Genomic DNA, 18,995 nt, shown 5'->3' with positions numbered 1-18,995 from the left:
GTTTTTGCTTTGATATTTCTCAGTCCTTTATATATTCTGAGAAGCATTTTTAATTCATTTTTTTTGCAACATTAATTACTTTTTTTTTTTTTTTGGACAAAGCAACATTAATTACTTTAGTCCATTGTTCTCGTGAGCAATCTCCGGTATTAATTAATTATTCACCGCTCACTTTTTTCTGGCAGAAGCATTAACAATTTGTCTAGGGGATATTTTTTCTTTTTCGTTTTTACTCTGTAGACATTGCTTCTAAGCAAAACCAGATTCAGACAAGGCACAAAAAGAAGAAATAATAAGAATAACAAACATGAAATTTGAGCTCGTCTTCATACCATATCCGGGGATCGGCCATCTCAGGTCAGCCGTGGAGATGGGTAAGCTACTCGTCAAGCGAGACCACCGCCTCTCTATCACCGTACTGCTCCTTCCTTCTCTACCCGGCGGAGAAGTCGTTTCTTCCGCCTACGTAGCATCCCTCTCCACTACATGCACCAACCGTCTCCGCTATGAAATCATATCCGGCGAAAACACCGAGCCTACGAGGCTCGACATCCACATCGAGAATCAGAAGCCGAAGGTGAGACTCGCCGTTTCAAAACTCGTCGACGACTACTCAAAGCTACCGGAGCCGCCGCGTCTAGCCGGGTTCGTCGTCGACTTGTTCTGCACTCTGATGATGGATGTGGCGAGCGAGTTTCGCGTCCCGAGCTATCTTTTTTACACGTCCAGCGCAGGACTTCTCGGACTAGGGTTTCACGTTCAGACATTGTACGATGAGAATAGGTACGGTGTGAGTGAAAATGATTACGAAGACTCGGAAGAGGTGTTGCACGTCCCTAGTTTGTCTCGTCCTTACCCTGTGAAATGCCTTCCTCACGGCCTCGCGTCGAAAGATTGGCTACCGATCTTGGTAAATCAAGCAAGAAGATACAGAGAGATGAAGGGCATTTTGGTAAATACTACGGCTGAGGTTGAGCCTTATACGTTGCGAGTTCTCAACGGTGGTGATACGCCTCCTGCTTATCCGGTGGGGCCGCTTTTGGACCTCACCTCCAAGGAAGACAATAAAGGATCGGACATTTTGGAATGGCTCGACCAGCAACCGCCTAGATCGGTCGTGTTCCTCTGCTTCGGGAGCATGGGTGGCTTCAGTGAGAAGCAAGCAAGAGAGATCGCCGTGGCGCTCGAGAGAACTGGCCACCGTTTCCTCTGGTCTCTCCGTCGGGCATCTCCTCCCGGAGAGTACACAAATCTGGAGGAAGTTCTCCCGGAAGGGTTCTTTGACCGGACTAAACAGCTAGGTAAAGTGATCGGTTGGGCCCCACAGGTTGCGGTGCTTGCTAAGCCGGCGGTTGGAGGTTTTGTCACTCACTGTGGGTGGAACTCTACGCTGGAGAGTCTATGGTTCGGAGTTCCGACCATGGCGTGGCCGTTGTACGCTGAACAGAAGTTCAACGCTTTTGAGGTGGTGGAAGAACTTGGACTAGCGGTGGAGATAAGGAAGTATTGGCGCAACGATCGTTCGGTTGAGTTAGTTACAGCGGAAGAGATAGAGAGAGCAATCAAGTGTTTGATGAAGCAGGATAGCTATGTGAGGAAGAGAGTGAAGGAGGTGAGTGAGAAATGCCATGCTGCCTTAATGGATGGTGGGTCATCTCAAACTGCTTTGAAGAACTTCATTCAGAAAGTGTTTGAGAATATCTCGTGACAAGGATAGTTAGAGACTGACCCTTTCAACGCTCTTGAATGGTAGACCCAAGTTATGTTCCTTTATAAATTGCATGTCTCGTACGTGTATGTGTGAGTTTCTGTACCGTCTTGAGATAATGGTTTTGGTTTGGTCATGTATGATGAGAACAATGGTATTTAGTTCTTTGGTTAAAGAGATCCACCACAGGTATATCTCTTTAAAATAAAAAGGTTGAGATGAGAACAATGGTATTTAGCTCTTTGACTGTGGCCGAAGTGGCCAAAACTAGTACTCACCATTCTCAGTTACTTTTTTTTTTAATATGTTGGGTGTTTATGTCAATGTTTTGAAAATTGGACTAGATCGCCCGTCGAACCAGTCCGATGTTACAAGCAATATCTAAAATTTGGATTTGAGATAAACCTGTAAAATCGTCCAAAAATCAATAAAATCGGTGACCCAGATCAATCTAAAACCAGTAACTATACAAAATTAATATTTGGCTCGATTTTCAAAATATTAGTTTATGTAACAAAAAATGGACCAATGGCTAGTTTGTTCATAATTAATAAATGATTTTCCACAATAAAACCTCAGTTTTGCCGTTGTCTACAAGCATGGACCAATGGCTAGTTTTTTTCATAATTAATAAATGATTTATATCTATGTTTCAATTTAATTTATAAAAACATGCATAACATTTTTATATATACTACTTTCGTTTTTAAATATAAATGTTAAATATTTATACACAAATTAATTTTTTATCACAGTTGCATTGATTTTTGCCTTTACCAATTCCTAATAATTTTAAATCAATAATAATTCAACAAACTTATTAATATTTTTGAAGTTAACAGTTTTTAATTATTAAAAAATTAAAATTTCATAAAAACATTAAAAAGAAACATTTTTTTCTAAAATTTGTATCTTAACAAAACAGAAGGATTAACGGACAAAAATCTCTTATGGACCAAATGGTCAAAAAAAAGTCTACAACATCCAAAAAAAATCTAACATGGACCAATTAAAGAGAAATGACGATTTTGCCATTAATGAAAGAGTAATATGGGCCATTGGATCATAACATCTACGTTTTAATCTTGGCCATACAATTTAACACGTCTCATTCTCCCTCCTTCTCTTTTTTTTTTTAATCTCAGCCACTCACATCCACACAATCTTTCTTATCTCATTCTCTCATTCGAGTTGGTAAAACTAGTATAACTCGTACAACTAAACATTTTAAAAAATTATATAATTAGTATAAAAATATTATAATTTACACATGAAATTAACAAATAAATATTCTAATTGGTATATGATGACAAAAATGTCTTCTAATTCGTTTAAGATTTTTCAATTTTTTGTTATATTATTGTATTACACACTTAATTTTATATTATATATTTATACTTTTAAGGTTATTAACTATATTAGCCATATTTTTATGATAATCAAACATCAAACATATTTTACAAAGCTATGATGTGAAAATATTGGTACAACCCTTATAACTAGACATATAACCAATATATATATATATATGTATATATATATATATAATTTTTATTATATATTAGACTAGTATTACTGGTATAACTAGTACAACTTCGACGTTTCAGAAATTAACAAAACCAATTTGGTATTTCATATGAGAAAAACAATCATATATCCCAGTTGGTATGTACTCATAAAGTTTCTCTTAATTTAAATTGAAGTTTTAGAAAAAAATATAAAAATTATTACACAATTCCATAAGTTTACATGATCTACCTTATACTTTTAATGTTTGTTAACTTGTTTGTCCACATAAGTTTTGGAAAACATACATGAAATGTCGTTTTACAAAATTGATGATTTCATTGTAACCGGGCAAAGACATGTAAACATAATAAGTGGTACAACTGAGGTAAATGTATTTATTATGTGGTACAACTAATATTTTATGATTTCACTGCCAAAATACAACTATGCACAAACTGGTACAACTCAAAAACTAGTACAACTATATACAGTCGGTACAACTAGAAAACTGGTACAACTACTTGTTATTTTATTTAGTATTATTTTAAATATGCATCATGTTGTAACTTAAATATATCATCCCATTTAAATATGTAATTATAGATTAAAATTATGCTATGAATATATTTGATATCTTTTTTAAAAAGTAAAAATAATTTTCTGTATTATTTTCATTAATATATTTTCTTGCAATATATTTGACTTAATATTATTTACTAGTTATTTTTTAATAACTTTTCATTATATATTAAACGTTTACTACTAGTACAACTCATATAATTAAAAATATATTCATATACTAGACATGTAATATTGGTACTACTGGTTCAACTTCTTAATTATAGAAATTTTATTGGGAAAATTGCCAAAACAGAATAAAAAAACAGAATGGTTGTCCCTATGGTATAAATTCAATCTAAAGTTGTCCCTATAGTATAATTTTCTTCATAATACCAAAATTAACCTTAAACTAATCCCATTATAAATGATTAATTGTATTTAAAAAAAATGGAAATCAGTTTGTTTAAATGGGGAAAGAATAAAAAAAAACAATCTAAAGGGAAAATTGTACCCCTAATTCCCGTAACCCTAATAAAAATAAAACAATCTCTCCGCCTCTCTCTATCACAGCGACGAAGAAGGCGATTGCGTCTTCTCCGGTAAAATCAACGGCGAGTGCAGACGCCACCGGTGGAAATTTCGGTTCCCACACTATTGTCATAGTACAAACACCAAACATGAAGCCTATCCATCATTTTCAAACCCGTGAGGGCTTCTACATCATCTTTGCATTATACTCTTTTAAATCTTCTACATCATCTTTGCATTATACTCTTTTAAAACAAAATATACCATATTAGTTGGAGAGTTGTACTGGTTATACGCGTTTCAGTTTTACTAATATACATGTTATACTCCTTCTAGCTGTATTATAGGCTATTACAAAACACATCTTAACCTAATATAATTTTTCTGGCTTTGCAACTACCTTCTTCGGCTTCGAGAGCAAAAAGAATGAAGATGATTTTTTTCCTAAATAGTACAACTAGTAAAACAAATTCATTATCAAAATTAAATATTATAGAAAACAAACTATTAAGATATTTTAACACATATAGGTGGGAGGATTGTACCAATTTTTCATTGGTTCTGCATCATCATCTTCTATAACATTATTAATAAGCTGAAAACAAAAACCAAATATCACTATACTAATTGCAAAGTTATACTAGTTATATGCGTTCTAGTTGTACTAGTCATAGTGGTTATACTCACTCTAGTTATACTAGATGTACTGGTTTGAGTTGTACTAGTTGTACTAGTTTGAGTTGTACTAATACTCTGTGTTCTTCTTTGACGCGAATTTTTTACAACGAAGATGAAATTCGATTCAGATAAGAGTAAATCGATTAAGGATGATAATAGGTCGATCGATTTGGGATAAGAACAAGAAAACAATAATATATTCTGGGTTAAAAACAAGAACAACAAAATTGGATTGTGGGAGGTGAAGGAGATTGTGTTTTGATTTGGGGATGTAGGGTTACAAATGGGTCGGATTCTGGGTCAGAAAATGGGTCGGATTTTGGGTAGGATAATAGTGGCACGGGTTGTAAATAAGTTAATGTCTTCTGGTTTTTCAGTTATTTACTTTTGTTTAATATTTAAATTTTAACTGAAAATAAATAGAAATTATGAGTGGGTCATTTTAGATTTTTTTGACCCCTTGTGGTCCATTTTAGGATTTGATCCAGGATTAACAAAACGGAAAGAGTACGTACGTAAATAAAATTTTAGTAACAAGCTACTTTTTACTTATTTTAGTTTTTTCCCTTCCTCCTAATATAGTCCATGGGATAACAAACTACATTTACATTTGGTCAATTGAATACATATTTTTTTTGGCATCTCCATATTTAATTCTTAGAGCATCATTAGTGGACAAGCTCTCAAATTTGTTTTTATGATTATTATACTATTTTTTAAAAATTATTTATTTATATAATTAAAATTAACTGTAAAAAATATAACTTGTTCAATGTAGAAATGACACATTAGTTTAGAGTACCTCTACTATTGAATCAAAGTTCCTTCATAAAAAACGTATTTAGTAAAATCTTCACTCTCTTTCCTATTTTTTTATTTTTAATCAATTTTATCTTTAGAAATCCTCGTAAAAATTGCACTAATACGGATGCTCTTAGAGCATGATCAACATAGACTCTTAAGTGGGTTTGTTAGCTTAATTAGAAACTTAAAAAAAAAAGTAAACCGAAGACACGTCTCTTAATTAAGAGAGCGAAGGCACGGTTCTTAAGAGGCACATGTCAAAATATTATTGGGTAGAGGAGAGGTGTTGAATTTCGTCCATCTCTTTCGTTCTTTTCTTTCTCTCTTTTGTTTGCTCTCCTCTCCTCGACGAAACAGCGACTTCTCTCCTTTTCGGTGGCTCTCCTCGACAAAATGCCACATCTCTCTCGGTGGCTCTCTTCGACGAAGAAAAACGGTAACCTCTCTATCGGTAGCTCTCCTTGACTAAGGAAAACAGCGACTTCTCTCTCGTGGTGGCTCTCCGAGAAGAAGAAAAACGGCGACTGTTTCTGCTCATGTGAATCAAAAGGTAAAGCTATGTTAATTTGTTTTTATGTTTGAATCTTTCAATTATGCATGTCTTAGATAGTGCTCCTTCTTGTTTGTGAATCTTAATATAAAAATCCTCTGATTTGTTTTTATTTGTTTATGTCTTTGTGTCTTTGAATGGATGGATCAAGAGGCATGATTCAGGTTCGTCAAACAAAAAGCCTATGATTGTTCATATCAGGTAAACTATTTCTCTTTGATCTGTTCAACTGAATAAAGTATTGTTTATATTCGTTGGTGGTTTTTGATTATGTACGAATGATGCTGATTTTGATTCTTGTTTGAAATAAATTGAAACGTCGGTAATAAATGTATTGGTCAGTGTTAGACTATAGTTATGTTAGGTAATAAATATATGTTATGGTTAGATAGAAATCGTTGGTGTAGTGTGATGAATGTGTTAGATAAATGTCAACTCGGGTTGGTTGGTTGTGATCCATGCGTTGCTCATTCTCTTCCATCTATAAAACTCTTCATTTTTCTCTTTCTTGAATACATTTCAACTTGTGTTCTTTTCTTCCCACTTCCTCTCCTCATTTTACACACTTTTGAGAGGTCAGTTGATGAAACTTTTGATCAACATTTTGATCAAACATTCGAAAATTTGTTTAATGATTATGGTGATCAAAAAGATGAAAGGAAGACATCTATTCCGATGACGATTTAGAATGAATAAATGCATCAACAACTGAAAGCTGATTTGGTTGAACATATATGGCGTAAATTTAGACGTGATTAAGACAAACTGAGTTTGGATGCTTCTTTGAAATTAGAGAAAAAGACTAGGATAGCACCAAACCAAGTTTTTGTTCCCAAAGTAGCACTCAAGGCTTAAAGTCACAAAAATAGGTTTTATTAAAGAGGTAAATATACACTTATACCCTTTGGGTTAATTAATCTAAACCTTAGGGTTTAGAGTTAAGGGGTGGGGTTTTGGAATTAGGATTTAAAATTTTATAAAAAATAAATACTAAAATAAAAAATAAAAATTTTAAAAACAGTTTCAAAAAGTATTTTTAAATTATAAAAAGAAAATTTGAAAAAAAATAAAAAAAAATTTCAAAAAAAAAAATTATAAAAATTTCGTTTATTTTACTAATCTTTGTTTTTATGTTTTTATTTCAAAATCTATGTTTAAAATGTTATTTTTAACTATGTTTTATTTAATAAATAAATTTTCTCTTTAATAAAACAATGTTTTATAGTTTTTTTTAAGAACTCTTCATTTAGTTTTACCATTGGAACACTCAAACTAATTGTTTCTTAATAAAAAAATTTAACTTAAATTTATTATTTAAATATTCATTAAGAATTTTATTAGGGTCAATGGGATAAGAGACACGTATGCAGACCATTTCTGTCCACATACGATATAACCGAGTTATGATAACCCCATAGAATGAAAACGTCTTCCACTTTCCCTCTTTACAATTATTGGTCTGAGCATGCCAAAAAAGAATTTGACATTTCTCCAAATGTTGTAATCACTACCACCTTAATTTATAACTACTGCATAAGAAAAATAGCATGTGTTGCCATAACTTAGATACACAACTAGAACGGTAGACAAATATAAGATCTTGAAAATTCAACTCTAGCCATAGATATTGTCAGTGACGTCTTGAATAAACTTCACAAGAGCATCGTGGGAAGATCCACCGTCCATTACCGCCACGCGACTCTTCTCACTCATCTTCTTCACTCTTTCTCTCACGTCGCTATCCTGCTCCATCAAGCACCCGATTTTTCTCTCTATCTCCTCCGCTGTTATCAACTCCGTTCTTGTCTCCTCCGCCGCCATATACTCTCCTTGGAAATGGTTCCTAATCTCCACCGCTAGCCCCATCTCCTCCACCATCTCGAATGCGTTCAGCTGTTGCTCAGCATAAAGCGGCCACGTGGCAACCGGAACTCCAAACCATACACTTTCCAGTATCGAGTTCCAACCACAGTGCGACACAAACCCTCCAATGGCCGGACTCGCCAGCACGGCCCTCTGTGGGGCCCAACTTATAACCTTCCCTATCTCCCTTGTCCGTTCTAGGAACCCCTCCGGAAGAACCTCTTCAAGATTTGTAAACTCTCTAGGAGGTCCCGTTGGTGCAGCACGGCGAAGACACCAGATGAAACGGTAGCCACTTCGTTCAAGCGCGATTGCTATCTCCCTAGCTTGTTCCTCACCGAAACCTCCCATGCTCCCGAAGCAGAGGAACACAACGGAACTGCCCGGCTGGTCATCGAGCCACCTTAGGATCTCCGTTTGCTTATCGTCGACCGAACCTAGACCAACCGGTCCCACTGCGTACACCGTGGGGAGAGGACTATCTCCACCGGAGATGAACTTCACAGCTTGAGGCTCCAACTCAGCAAAAGTATCTATCAAAATACCCTTCGTTTCTTGGAATCTTCTGGCGTGGCTCAAAACAACGGGTAACTCGTTGTTTACTATCACGGATGGGACGCACTTCGCTGGTAAAGGACGAGTCAGGAACGGGACTTCCAACTCAATGTCCGAGTCTTTCAACTCGCCCACGTCGTACTTCTCGACGTCGCAAAGATATTGCATACGAACCTGCAAGCCAAGAAACGCTGCACTGGAAGGATAGAACAAGTAACTTGGGACGTCGAACTCGTTGGCAACATCGATCATTTGCGTGCAGAACATGTCCACCACGAACCCAACGAGCTTACTCAAACCCGGTCGGGCCGGGTCAGTAAGTTTAGCTACCGTGGCTTTCATCGCCTGTTTATAACTCTCGGTGTAGGAGAGTGAGTTCGGCTCGGTGTAAGCATTGGTTGATCTATCGGCGTGGGATAGGACAATGAAGCGTAGCCGGTCTCTAGACGTAGTGGAGAGAGAAGAGATGTAGGAGGAAAGGCTTAACGTATGGAGTTCTTGCCTGGGAGGGATGATGATGATGGTGACGGAGAGATGGTCATGGCCGTGGACGAGGAGCTTAGAAAACTCCACTAATGGCGGGAGGTGGCCGTGAGTAGGTGATGGTATGAGGACTAGCTCCAGTTTCATTTTGATTCTTCGGTATTGCCTTAGTGGTTGCAAAAAGGAGAGTATGTTCTTAGAGAAACTCTATTTTTAATTACTTCTCTTCACAATTTTACAATCCTATGATTTTTTTATATACAAAGTTCTGGAGTCAACAGAAAATATCCGACTATTTTTTCGAACATTTTGGTTAGATTATTGATTACTGGAAATTACTGAAAAATGGTGACCGCATCAATAATAACAAAACGTGAGGTTTTCCCGCTACAAAACAAGTTTCTAACGACTTTTTAATAATCTTATCTCTTCCCCACCCATTAACCTTTTATATCCAAGCCTTATGGCCATTATTAGTTGAAGCGAAGGGGACAAAATTAGATGTAGGGATGGCCCATTTTGGTAGCAAAGTAAGACATGTTATTACCAAACGATATTAAATTACACTTGTTTCATGCTTTTCTTCGAATTCTATGTATGTAACCACTAACCGGTAGTCATTTTTCAACAATCATCATATATAACATAACATTTCTTAAACATATTGCTTATTAGAGAGATACAAACTAGCGTTACAAGATATTTTAATCAGCGAAATGGTAAGATAATTATAGCAATAGAGAGTAACGGAAGATTATCTAAGATTTGGGAACATTCAAGAGATTTTTGGTGACGTCTTGAATGAACATTAGAATAGAAGCATGTGAAGACCCACCTTCCATCAAAGCCACATGGCTCTTCTCACTCATCTCCTTCACTCTATCCTTTACATCCCTATCCAGTTTCATTAGACAGCGGATACCCCTCTCTATCTCCTCCGCCGTCACTAACTCTGACTCCTCCGCCATAAAATCTGCTCGGAAAGAGTTTCGGATCTCCACCGCTAGCCCCAGCTCCTCCACCATCTCGAACGCGTTAACTTGTTGCTCGGCGTAAAGAGGCCAAGTGGCTATTGGAACACCGAACCAGATACTCTCTAGTGTTGAGTTCCATCCACAGTGCGTCACGAACCCTCGGACAGCAGGGTTTGCTAGTATGGCGCTCTGTGGAGCCCAACCGATAATCTTCCCTATCTTCGCCGTCCGGTCCAAGAACCCCTCCGGGAGAATCTCTTCAAGGTTTGTGAATTCTCCCGGAGGTCCCATCGTTCCCTTTGGCTTCGCACTGCGGAGAGACCAAAGAAAACGATGACCACTTCGCTCTAGGGCTATTGCGATCTCCTTTGCTTGGTCCTCACGGAACCCTCCCATGCTCCCAAAACAGAGGAACACAACTGATTCACGAGGCTGCTCGTCCAACCACCGTAGGATCTCTGCCTGCTTATTATCCATTGAATCTGAACCGTTGGTTTTGATGTTTAAAACGGGCCCTACTGGATATACCTTAGGAAGATGATTATCTCCTCCGGAGAAAAACTTCATAGCTTGAGGCTCCAGTTCAGCAAACGTATTTACCAAAATACCCTTTGTTTCTTTGAATCTTCTTGCTTGGCTGATAAAAAAAGGTATCCACTCCTTGCTTAACATTACGGAGGGGAAGCACTTAACTGGTAAAGGACGAGACAGACTTGGGACTTCCAACTCAGTTATGTCGGAATCCTTCAAATCGCTGACGTCATATTTCTTAACGTCGTTGAGATACTGAACATGAGATTGCAATCCGAGAAACGTAGCGTTGGAGGTGTAGAACAGGTAGCTAGGAACGCCGAACTCGTTGGCCACATCGATCATCGCCGTGCAGAACATGTCCACCACGAATCCAGCAAGCCGCGACTCGGGTTGACCCGGGTCAGTGAGGCTCTCCACCGTGGCTCTCACGTGCGGCTTGAAGTTATCGATGTAGGTGAGGAAGTTTTGTTTGAGGTCATCGGAGTTTGGTTCATCGACCAGGGAGAGAACGTTGTAGCGAAGGCGGGGTTCAGATGCGGTGGAGAGAGAAGCGATGTAGGAGGAAGAGCTGCCGCTACTGAATCCATGCATCTGAGGGATGATGACGACGGTGACGGAGATATTCTCGTCACGGTCGACAAGGAGCTTAGCAACCTCCACTAATGGCCGGATATGGCCGTCACCAGGTGAAGGTATGAAGACCAGCTCCAGTCTCATTTTTCCCAATGCTTAATTGTTTTCAATTGTTTTTTCCTTTAGTGAAAAATGGTTTCAGTGGTTATTGTAAACCGTTTGACGCTGAAGCTATAAGCGTTTGTCTTATGTATACATGGCACGTAACGTGGACATCTTCCACATATTTTGTTTAAGTTATCTTTAGTGCATCCACGTGCTGAGAACGTGTGTCAATTTAAAACTGAAATATGTATTTTAATAGATTTTTAACATTAAAACCCCTCGATTAAATTTATTTTGAGCAAAAACTCTTAAACAAATTATTTTGTAAAATAATCCCTAACTAATTTTATTTAATGAATTAAACTCTATATCTACATTGTCAGGTCATAATTACCATTATTACCAATATATCTATATTTTAATATTTTTACATTAAATAAACATAGTTGAGAGACTTTTTCATTAAAAATCTAAAAACTCAAAATATGTAAAAATATAAAAACATTATCTAAAAATTAGTGACATAATTTTCAAAATTAGCATTTTGAAAGTCTATGCAAATAGATGAGTTTGATTTATTTTGAAAATAACATTTATGTATAAATTAAAATAAAAAACAAAACAAAAGATATAATAAAATTATCTAAATATTTGCCGATAGTAATGGTTCTTTTGACCGACACTATAGATAAACTAATTATTTAAAAAATAGTAACAACTATTTTTAAAATTAGCACTTCAAATGAATTATGATGTATCGATGAGATAGATTTATTTTAAAATCTATATTATATGTGGAAGCTAAAACCCGCAACTAAAATTTTAATGTGAATATAGCCTAGTCTGACTAAACTTTACTCTATTCACATTAAAATTATAATTGCGAGTTTTAGCTACCACATATAATATGTATTTTATATATATATTTCATCGATTCACATAATTTATTTAGAGTGCTAGTTTGAAAATGTTGGTTGCTAATATTTTAGATAATTAGTTTTATCTCTAGTGTTGGTCAAAATAATTACTACTACCAGTTACTAAATTTTTAGATTATTTTTATTATATTTTATGGTCTTTTACATTTTCAATTTATACGTAGATAATGCTGATTTTAAAACAAATCAATCTCATCTATTTGCATTGATTTTAAAAATGCTGATTTTTATTATTTTTTAATTTACTAATTTTTAGTTAATGTTATTATATTTTTATATTTTTGAATTTTTTAAATTTTTAGTGATAAAATCCGTCAACTATGTTTATTTAATGAAAAAATTCATAAACTAAAGATTTAGCAGCAATAGTGGTAATTATGCCCGGCAATATAGACATAGAGTTTAATTTATTAAATAAAGTTAGTTTAAAAGTTATTTCACTAAATATTTAGTTTGAAGATTTTTACTCGAAACATTTTAGTTGAAGAGTTTTAACGTTAAAAATCTTATTTTAATTTAATAAAACAGTGGTCTATTAACAGAAGACATATAGCAGGCAAAATATCACTACAAATAACAATTCCTCGTAATATATCATGTTTTACTTGTTTTCTCAAATTTTTAATTTCAAAATACTTTTTGAAATATCGGAGTTGGAGCTGCTTTTACCCATTTTGATAGAAGTTCTCAAAATGAATATTTTGATACCATCTCTATTGGCAGTTTCTAAACAGTGTATTTTAGTTAATGGGAAGCAACACAAACTTTAATAAAAACTATGGAACCACATGTCAATCTTTGAATGATTAATTTTTTTTAAGAAATAAAATCTAAATATGTAACTAAGTATACAGTATTAATATTTTATTATTAATATACAGAAATAAGAATTTAACTAAATTTTAATAATAAAAGGTTGACTCCTTATAAAATGACATTTGGTTTAATAGTTTTTATATATATTAATTCTAAGACGAGAATCCTTTTTCATTTTATATTTTTCTATTCTTATATTTATTCAAAGTTGAAATCTTATGTGATAGTTCTTCAATACATATTTTATTATGGACCATTCTATTTAGGTTATGTTTGTGTTTTCCATATCCCACATGTTATTTTTCATATAAATACAGATCTAATGGAGAGGTGTTCCATAAGATCTAATAGATGAACATTGAGAGTTTAGTTTTGAGTAGTTTTTAAAGATAATAAAAAAAATTATTCTTATAATTCTTTGTTTCCTAATAGATTTGAACAGCTAAAGTCATAATTTTTTGAAAGTCTCTAAAAATATAATCCATGTTTTATTTTACATGGATTATATTTTTAGAGACTTTCAAAAAATTATGACTTTAGCTGTTCAAATCTCTTAGGAAATCGAAGTTAATGGAAAAACTCTATGAATAGATGGAATTTTGATCACTTACATTTAAACTGTTGGTAGGCATTCAAATAGTACATGATTTATCGATTTTTTATGGCTCTATGTTATGTATCACACTGTATACTCTGTGTTATTTAGTGGGAGGAGTGCCTCTTTAGCTTTAAAGCATGAACTTAAAGAAATATAGTTAACGCTAGTGGAGGTCTTACGACGAAGCTTCTGGTGGGGGAGGAGGTAAAACAAAACCGGTGAAATAAAGAAGACGGTGGTACGATGTTTGGGCAACTTTCAAATGTATATGCACTATTAGGATAAGAATGGTGAAGCCCAAGTTACTCTTTGTAGAAATAGTCAAATAGATATGTCGACAATAACATGGGCTGCTTACCTATACTATTATTTGAGCTGATAAAGATTTTTAGTTCACTCGCGAGCACACCAAATAACATGGTACGAAAAAAGAAAGTTGTCGTATTGCATTTTCGTGCTTTGAATTAGGACGTGGTAGCACCAGAAAAATAGAGCATTATACATTACTATTGTAGATACTAAAGTTGTCTAAATAAGTGACATAAAATAATTGATATAATAAATCAAATTGTTTTTATGACATTTCTTTATGTATTTTATATTCCAGAAATAAAAATATTAAAACGTTAAAATCATGAAACATAGAAAAATTAAAAACCATTAAAGCTGAAAAACAATTTCTAGGGTAAATTTCACATAAAATGTAACCATAACACGATATGCTTTTGCTTCTAATTTTTGTTTTAGCTATCGAAAGTTCGGCACTTTTGAATCAATTTTGCTGTCAAACTCTGCCTGCTTGTGCTGGAGGAATCGAATTATGTCTTTGTTACTTTACTAACCTGTTGTTCTTTGTATAGACTAGTTTGGCTTTGGTAATTTGGAGACTATTGAGAGATCTAGAAGATCGATTCAATCCAATAGTCAATATTAGGATATACATCAATATATTAGAATAGGAAGTTTATCATTATCTATTATATACTATTTCATATTAGTTTAGGAAATTAGTTTGATTTATTCTCTATATAAACTATGCATCTTATAACATTATTTTCATGAGAGTCTAATATAATTCTTCCATAAACACTTTTGTGTTCTTTACTCTCATCAATTTGTCATGGTATCAGAGCCTGAACAAAACTAAAAACATTAAAAACATCCTTATTCTCGTGTTGTTTTGCAAAATCGCAGAACAATCACTTCTCATTCAAAAAAAAAAAAAAAACTTCTGTATTCACGACTTGAATAAGAAGATCTTTATTCAATCATAGTCTTGGTGTCTTTGCAAAATCGCAAATCATCAAACTTATTCTCTATTCCTTTGTTTCTCGATTTGAAGCAAGGAAAATTCATTCAACAATTCAAATTCATTCATCAACTTTCGTATGGCTATTAGCTCACGAAGATTCAAATTTCTTGACGGCAGTCTACCGGCAGCCGATTCACCCTACCGTGAAGATTGCAAAGCAAACAATCATCTTATTGTAGGATGGATAAAACAAACATTCAAACCAAAACTCAGATCATTTATCTCTGCTTGCAAAATCGCAAGCTATGGGACATTCATAAAGCTTCCGCAACGATTAGTGCATGAGCTACTTCTACCACCTAATTTGAAGATTGTTCAATCTCATACGTGTTACCACGTATGAGCTTGAGGGAGGGTATTGAGAGATCTAGAAGATCGATTCAATCCAATAGTCAATATTAGGATATACATCAATATATTAGAATAGGAAGTTTATCATTATCTATTATATACTATTTCATATTAGTTTAGGAAATTAGTTTGATTTATTCTCTATATAAACTATGCATCTTATAACATTATTTTCATGAGAGTCTAATATAATTCTTCCATAAACACTTTTGTGTTCTTTACTCTCATCAATTTGTCAGAGACATAAAGTGTGGCGACATTTTCAGGTAGCTTGTTACTCAAGTACACCTTCTAGAACCAACAAATCGATGGCCAACAAGCTTAGAAGAATCCAGCCAATGATTCAAAGAAGAATCGAAAACAGAGCAAAAGATTACCCAATCCAAGAGATTGTTCCTTTGGATAAAGAAGTCCTTAAAGCCAGACGAAGTCTACTCACTAACGTCACCCTGCTTCTAAAAGTGTTTCCTGTCTTGACATGCAAGTAAGTTTTCAGTTTCTTGGCTTCTAAGCTATTGAATCAAGAACTCTGCTTTGATAAAGACTTAAGCTTTCAGATTCTGCTCGAAGTATTTATCGGCAAAGAAGAACATTTGATTCAGACATGCTGTAGTTACATACGGGTTGAGAACAACAAGCTACATGAATACTATGGAGTGGGGTGAAACCCGGTGACGCCACTGAAGATCTCAAGTATGTTGGTACAAACGCTCTAATGGTACAAAAAAAAACGCTCTAATGGCGTGGGAGAAAGTGAGAGCTGGTCTGAAGACACCATTGCTAGTTTATCCTTCAAAAGTTTGCAATCGGTGCAAAGAGGTTCACGAGACCGAGCGGCCATAAAGCTCGGCTATGTGGTGTGTTCAAATATGAGAGCTATCAGGGCACTCATTACTGGGAAAGATCCAGTGTGAATGATTTGGTACCCGAGAAAGTCGTGTGAACGAAGACATAAATTATTACGGACATGCCTCTGCTGTCGCGAGCCTTTGTAGCCATGCCAGTGCACTTGTTAGCAATACTAAATACGCTTGTGAGATGAAGCCAAGAGGTTTATCTTTTCCTTTCAGTAATTCAAGTCCATATCAAGAAACGTAGAGAGTAGTATTCTGTTTGTAGCAGGAACCAGCTGGGTTCTTGTCTAGTATGCTTGAGCCGTTTATTCATTTCGCTATCTTGCTCCATTACACAGTTGATCACTTTCTCTATCTCGTCAATGGCTGCCACCAACAGAATGTGTTATATTGAACAAAACATCATTGAGAGTTAATCTTAAGAGGCCAATAGAGCACAAGACCCATAATGTGGCACACCTTTCCATAAGTCCAAGTTTCAATATTACAAATATTTAATCTCATTTCCCTTTGGAAACTCAAAATGAACGTGAGAAACTAGTTGATCTGTTTATAGTGACGTTACATCAACGACCCGTGCTAAGATCTAATAGTATATTGACAAAAAAAATAATTTAAAATTACCCACTGTTTATTTAGTTATTTATAAATATTAACCGAAATATGATATATTGTTTATCATACACATTTATTTTATATATTTGATTGTATCATAGATTTCAATAGGTTCAAATTGACATGTTAAAAAATAAAGAAAAAATTAAAATATACAAATTTTAAATAAATACATATGTTAGATTTAAAAATTATTAACTTCATAAGAAATTAAGAATTTGCAAATTTTATATAGATTTTTATATTCTCTGAATATCTCGGACATATTGGATGAGATGATTTTTACACGAAAGTTGATCTAAATTATATATGGCTATCCCGAACGTATCATCGGAATGTCCCATTTTCATCAAATTGTAAACGGGTAGCCGGCCTTGGAGGGAAGCCAATGAAGCTGGTGCTTCCGGTCGCCAAATATTATCACTCTAAACGGCAACATCTGGACACAAAATTCTTAGTAGTTCAGCGGTTTGTCTAGTGTTAGTGTTTCAGGTTGTGGGTTCAAAGGACATCAGCCACATTTTTTTAATTGGCTTCTAGCCACATAATAACTAGGACCGGCTCTGAAATGGGTGATATCAACGAAATGTATATTATACATGAAACATGGATTTATTCATTGCCAACTGTTTGATATATAGTCACATGAACATTATCAATCATATATATTAAAACAGAAGTCACAACTTTGATTCATCTGTGATTTTTTAAAAATAAACTTAATAGACCTATTCATAGAAAGTCATGTTATATTTAATCTTTAATAGTAAAATATAGCAATGACATTGTCCTAAACAAGTACTAATAGTAGCAATGACATTGTCCTAAACAACCGTAAAATATATTTTCAGTGACTAAGATTACCTCAAAGTTGAAATTTTATTTTCCATGGTATTAGATACTCTAACATAAAAAAACAATTCTGGTAATTGAAAACTCAATCTCATTCTCTTAACATAATCACACTTAAAACCAATTAAACATAGAATAAAATTTACACGAAATTATATATTTCCTGGTTTATACATTAAATTCCGCGCGGATCTGCCCTAGTACATTATTATAAGTTTACACTAAACGTTGTCTTTTTTTGAAACATTTGTCTCAGATTATAAATAAATACCAGTTTTTAGATGTTAGTTTAAACTTAGGTTCAGGATTCCCGGTTTATTTACTTTTTCCCAATAACATATTCGAACAAACCCCAAAACATACCCAACTCAGCGTTAAGTTAAATAATTATAATGGTATGTTATTATTATTTTAATAAACCAAATACAGGAAAAGGCCAGCATCCAAATTGAATTTCTCTACTAGCCTACTTGTAGCAGCACATTGGTTTGGGAGAAAATAAATATTCTTCTGGAAAGATAGGATTTGTAAGACACAAAAAAAAACGAAAGAAAATAATAAAATGAACAGAAGCTAATGACAATTTTATCGACTAAAAAAAATGAGAAGAGGAAACCGATAGCAACAAAATGGAAAGATAGGATTGCGAAGTCGCATGCAGTATATGAGTCCATTCAAAGCAAGATAGGGTTTATCTGTTTTCCTCGGGAAACAAAACTATTTGGTTCTCCACGTTAAAGATACGATTTGGAAAACTTGACTCACTTATACTTTGATGCTGCTAAGTTTTTTTTGTATGATAACGAATGAACAATGCACTTATGCACATGACATGTGCGTATAGTAATCGTTTACTAGAAGTCCAACCAAAAGTCCAAAACTAATGTTTTGTGATTATTGATAAATAAGCCTAATAGCTTATAATGCTTTTGCTCATGTTTTTCGCAATGACTATTAAATTGATCGACATTTTGCAAGTTTATTGATCAAACGTGTGAGGTCGATAAGACATGTTTGGACAATGGTGCATGTATAGAAGTTTCTCGAAGACTGTATATATAACCTAGGAAAGTGGTGTTGTGAGAGAAGATATGTAATCGATAATTGTCTTGTATATTGATCATTGACCTCAAGGTCTTCATATACACAGTTAGAGGTTCCTAATCCTATTGTCATAAGGACATCCTAATCCTATTGTCATAATTAAGGACATAATCTATATTACACGTGATAG

The 18,995-nt window shown here is 34.5% G+C and overlaps 3 protein-coding genes across 3 annotated transcripts; 1 reads left to right on the top strand and 2 right to left on the bottom strand.

Moving 5' to 3' along the window:
• Window positions 1-248: 248 nt before the first annotated feature.
• On the top strand, window positions 249-2,643 carry LOC103859926 (UDP-glycosyltransferase 71B7-like). The gene has a single exon (XM_009137524.3). The coding sequence runs from the start codon at window positions 308-310 to the stop codon at window positions 1,706-1,708; it is 1,401 nt and encodes a 466-aa protein (XP_009135772.1). The 5' UTR covers window positions 249-307; the 3' UTR covers window positions 1,709-2,643.
• A 5,115-nt stretch (window positions 2,644-7,758) lies between these two features.
• Window positions 7,759-9,629, bottom strand: LOC103859924 (UDP-glycosyltransferase 71B2). The gene has a single exon (XM_009137523.3). The coding sequence runs from the start codon at window positions 9,384-9,386 to the stop codon at window positions 7,953-7,955; it is 1,434 nt and encodes a 477-aa protein (XP_009135771.1). The 5' UTR covers window positions 9,387-9,629; the 3' UTR covers window positions 7,759-7,952.
• A 230-nt stretch (window positions 9,630-9,859) lies between these two features.
• Window positions 9,860-11,698, bottom strand: LOC103859923 (UDP-glycosyltransferase 71B2). Its single transcript, XM_009137522.3, has one exon. The coding sequence runs from the start codon at window positions 11,462-11,464 to the stop codon at window positions 9,998-10,000; it is 1,467 nt and encodes a 488-aa protein (XP_009135770.2). The 5' UTR covers window positions 11,465-11,698; the 3' UTR covers window positions 9,860-9,997.
• Window positions 11,699-18,995: the final 7,297 nt, after the last annotated feature.

The sequence above is a fragment of the Brassica rapa genome, chromosome A03 (genome assembly GCF_000309985.2).
Source record: "Brassica rapa cultivar Chiifu-401-42 chromosome A03, CAAS_Brap_v3.01, whole genome shotgun sequence".
Classification (NCBI taxonomy): Eukaryota; Viridiplantae; Streptophyta; class Magnoliopsida; order Brassicales; family Brassicaceae; genus Brassica; species Brassica rapa.
Note: the sequence above shows the minus strand (reverse complement) of the source record. Positions and strands in the feature narration are given on the sequence as shown.

What these genes read in the sequence shown, in the direction of transcription:
- LOC103859926 (XM_009137524.3), top strand. Translation starts at nt 308, where the DNA reads ATGAAATTTGAGCTCGTCTTCATACCATATCCGGGGATCGGCCATCTC.
- LOC103859924 (XM_009137523.3), bottom strand. Translation starts at nt 9,386, where the DNA reads ATGAAACTGGAGCTAGTCCTCATACCATCACCTACTCACGGCCACCTC.
- LOC103859923 (XM_009137522.3), bottom strand. Translation starts at nt 11,464, where the DNA reads ATGAGACTGGAGCTGGTCTTCATACCTTCACCTGGTGACGGCCATATC.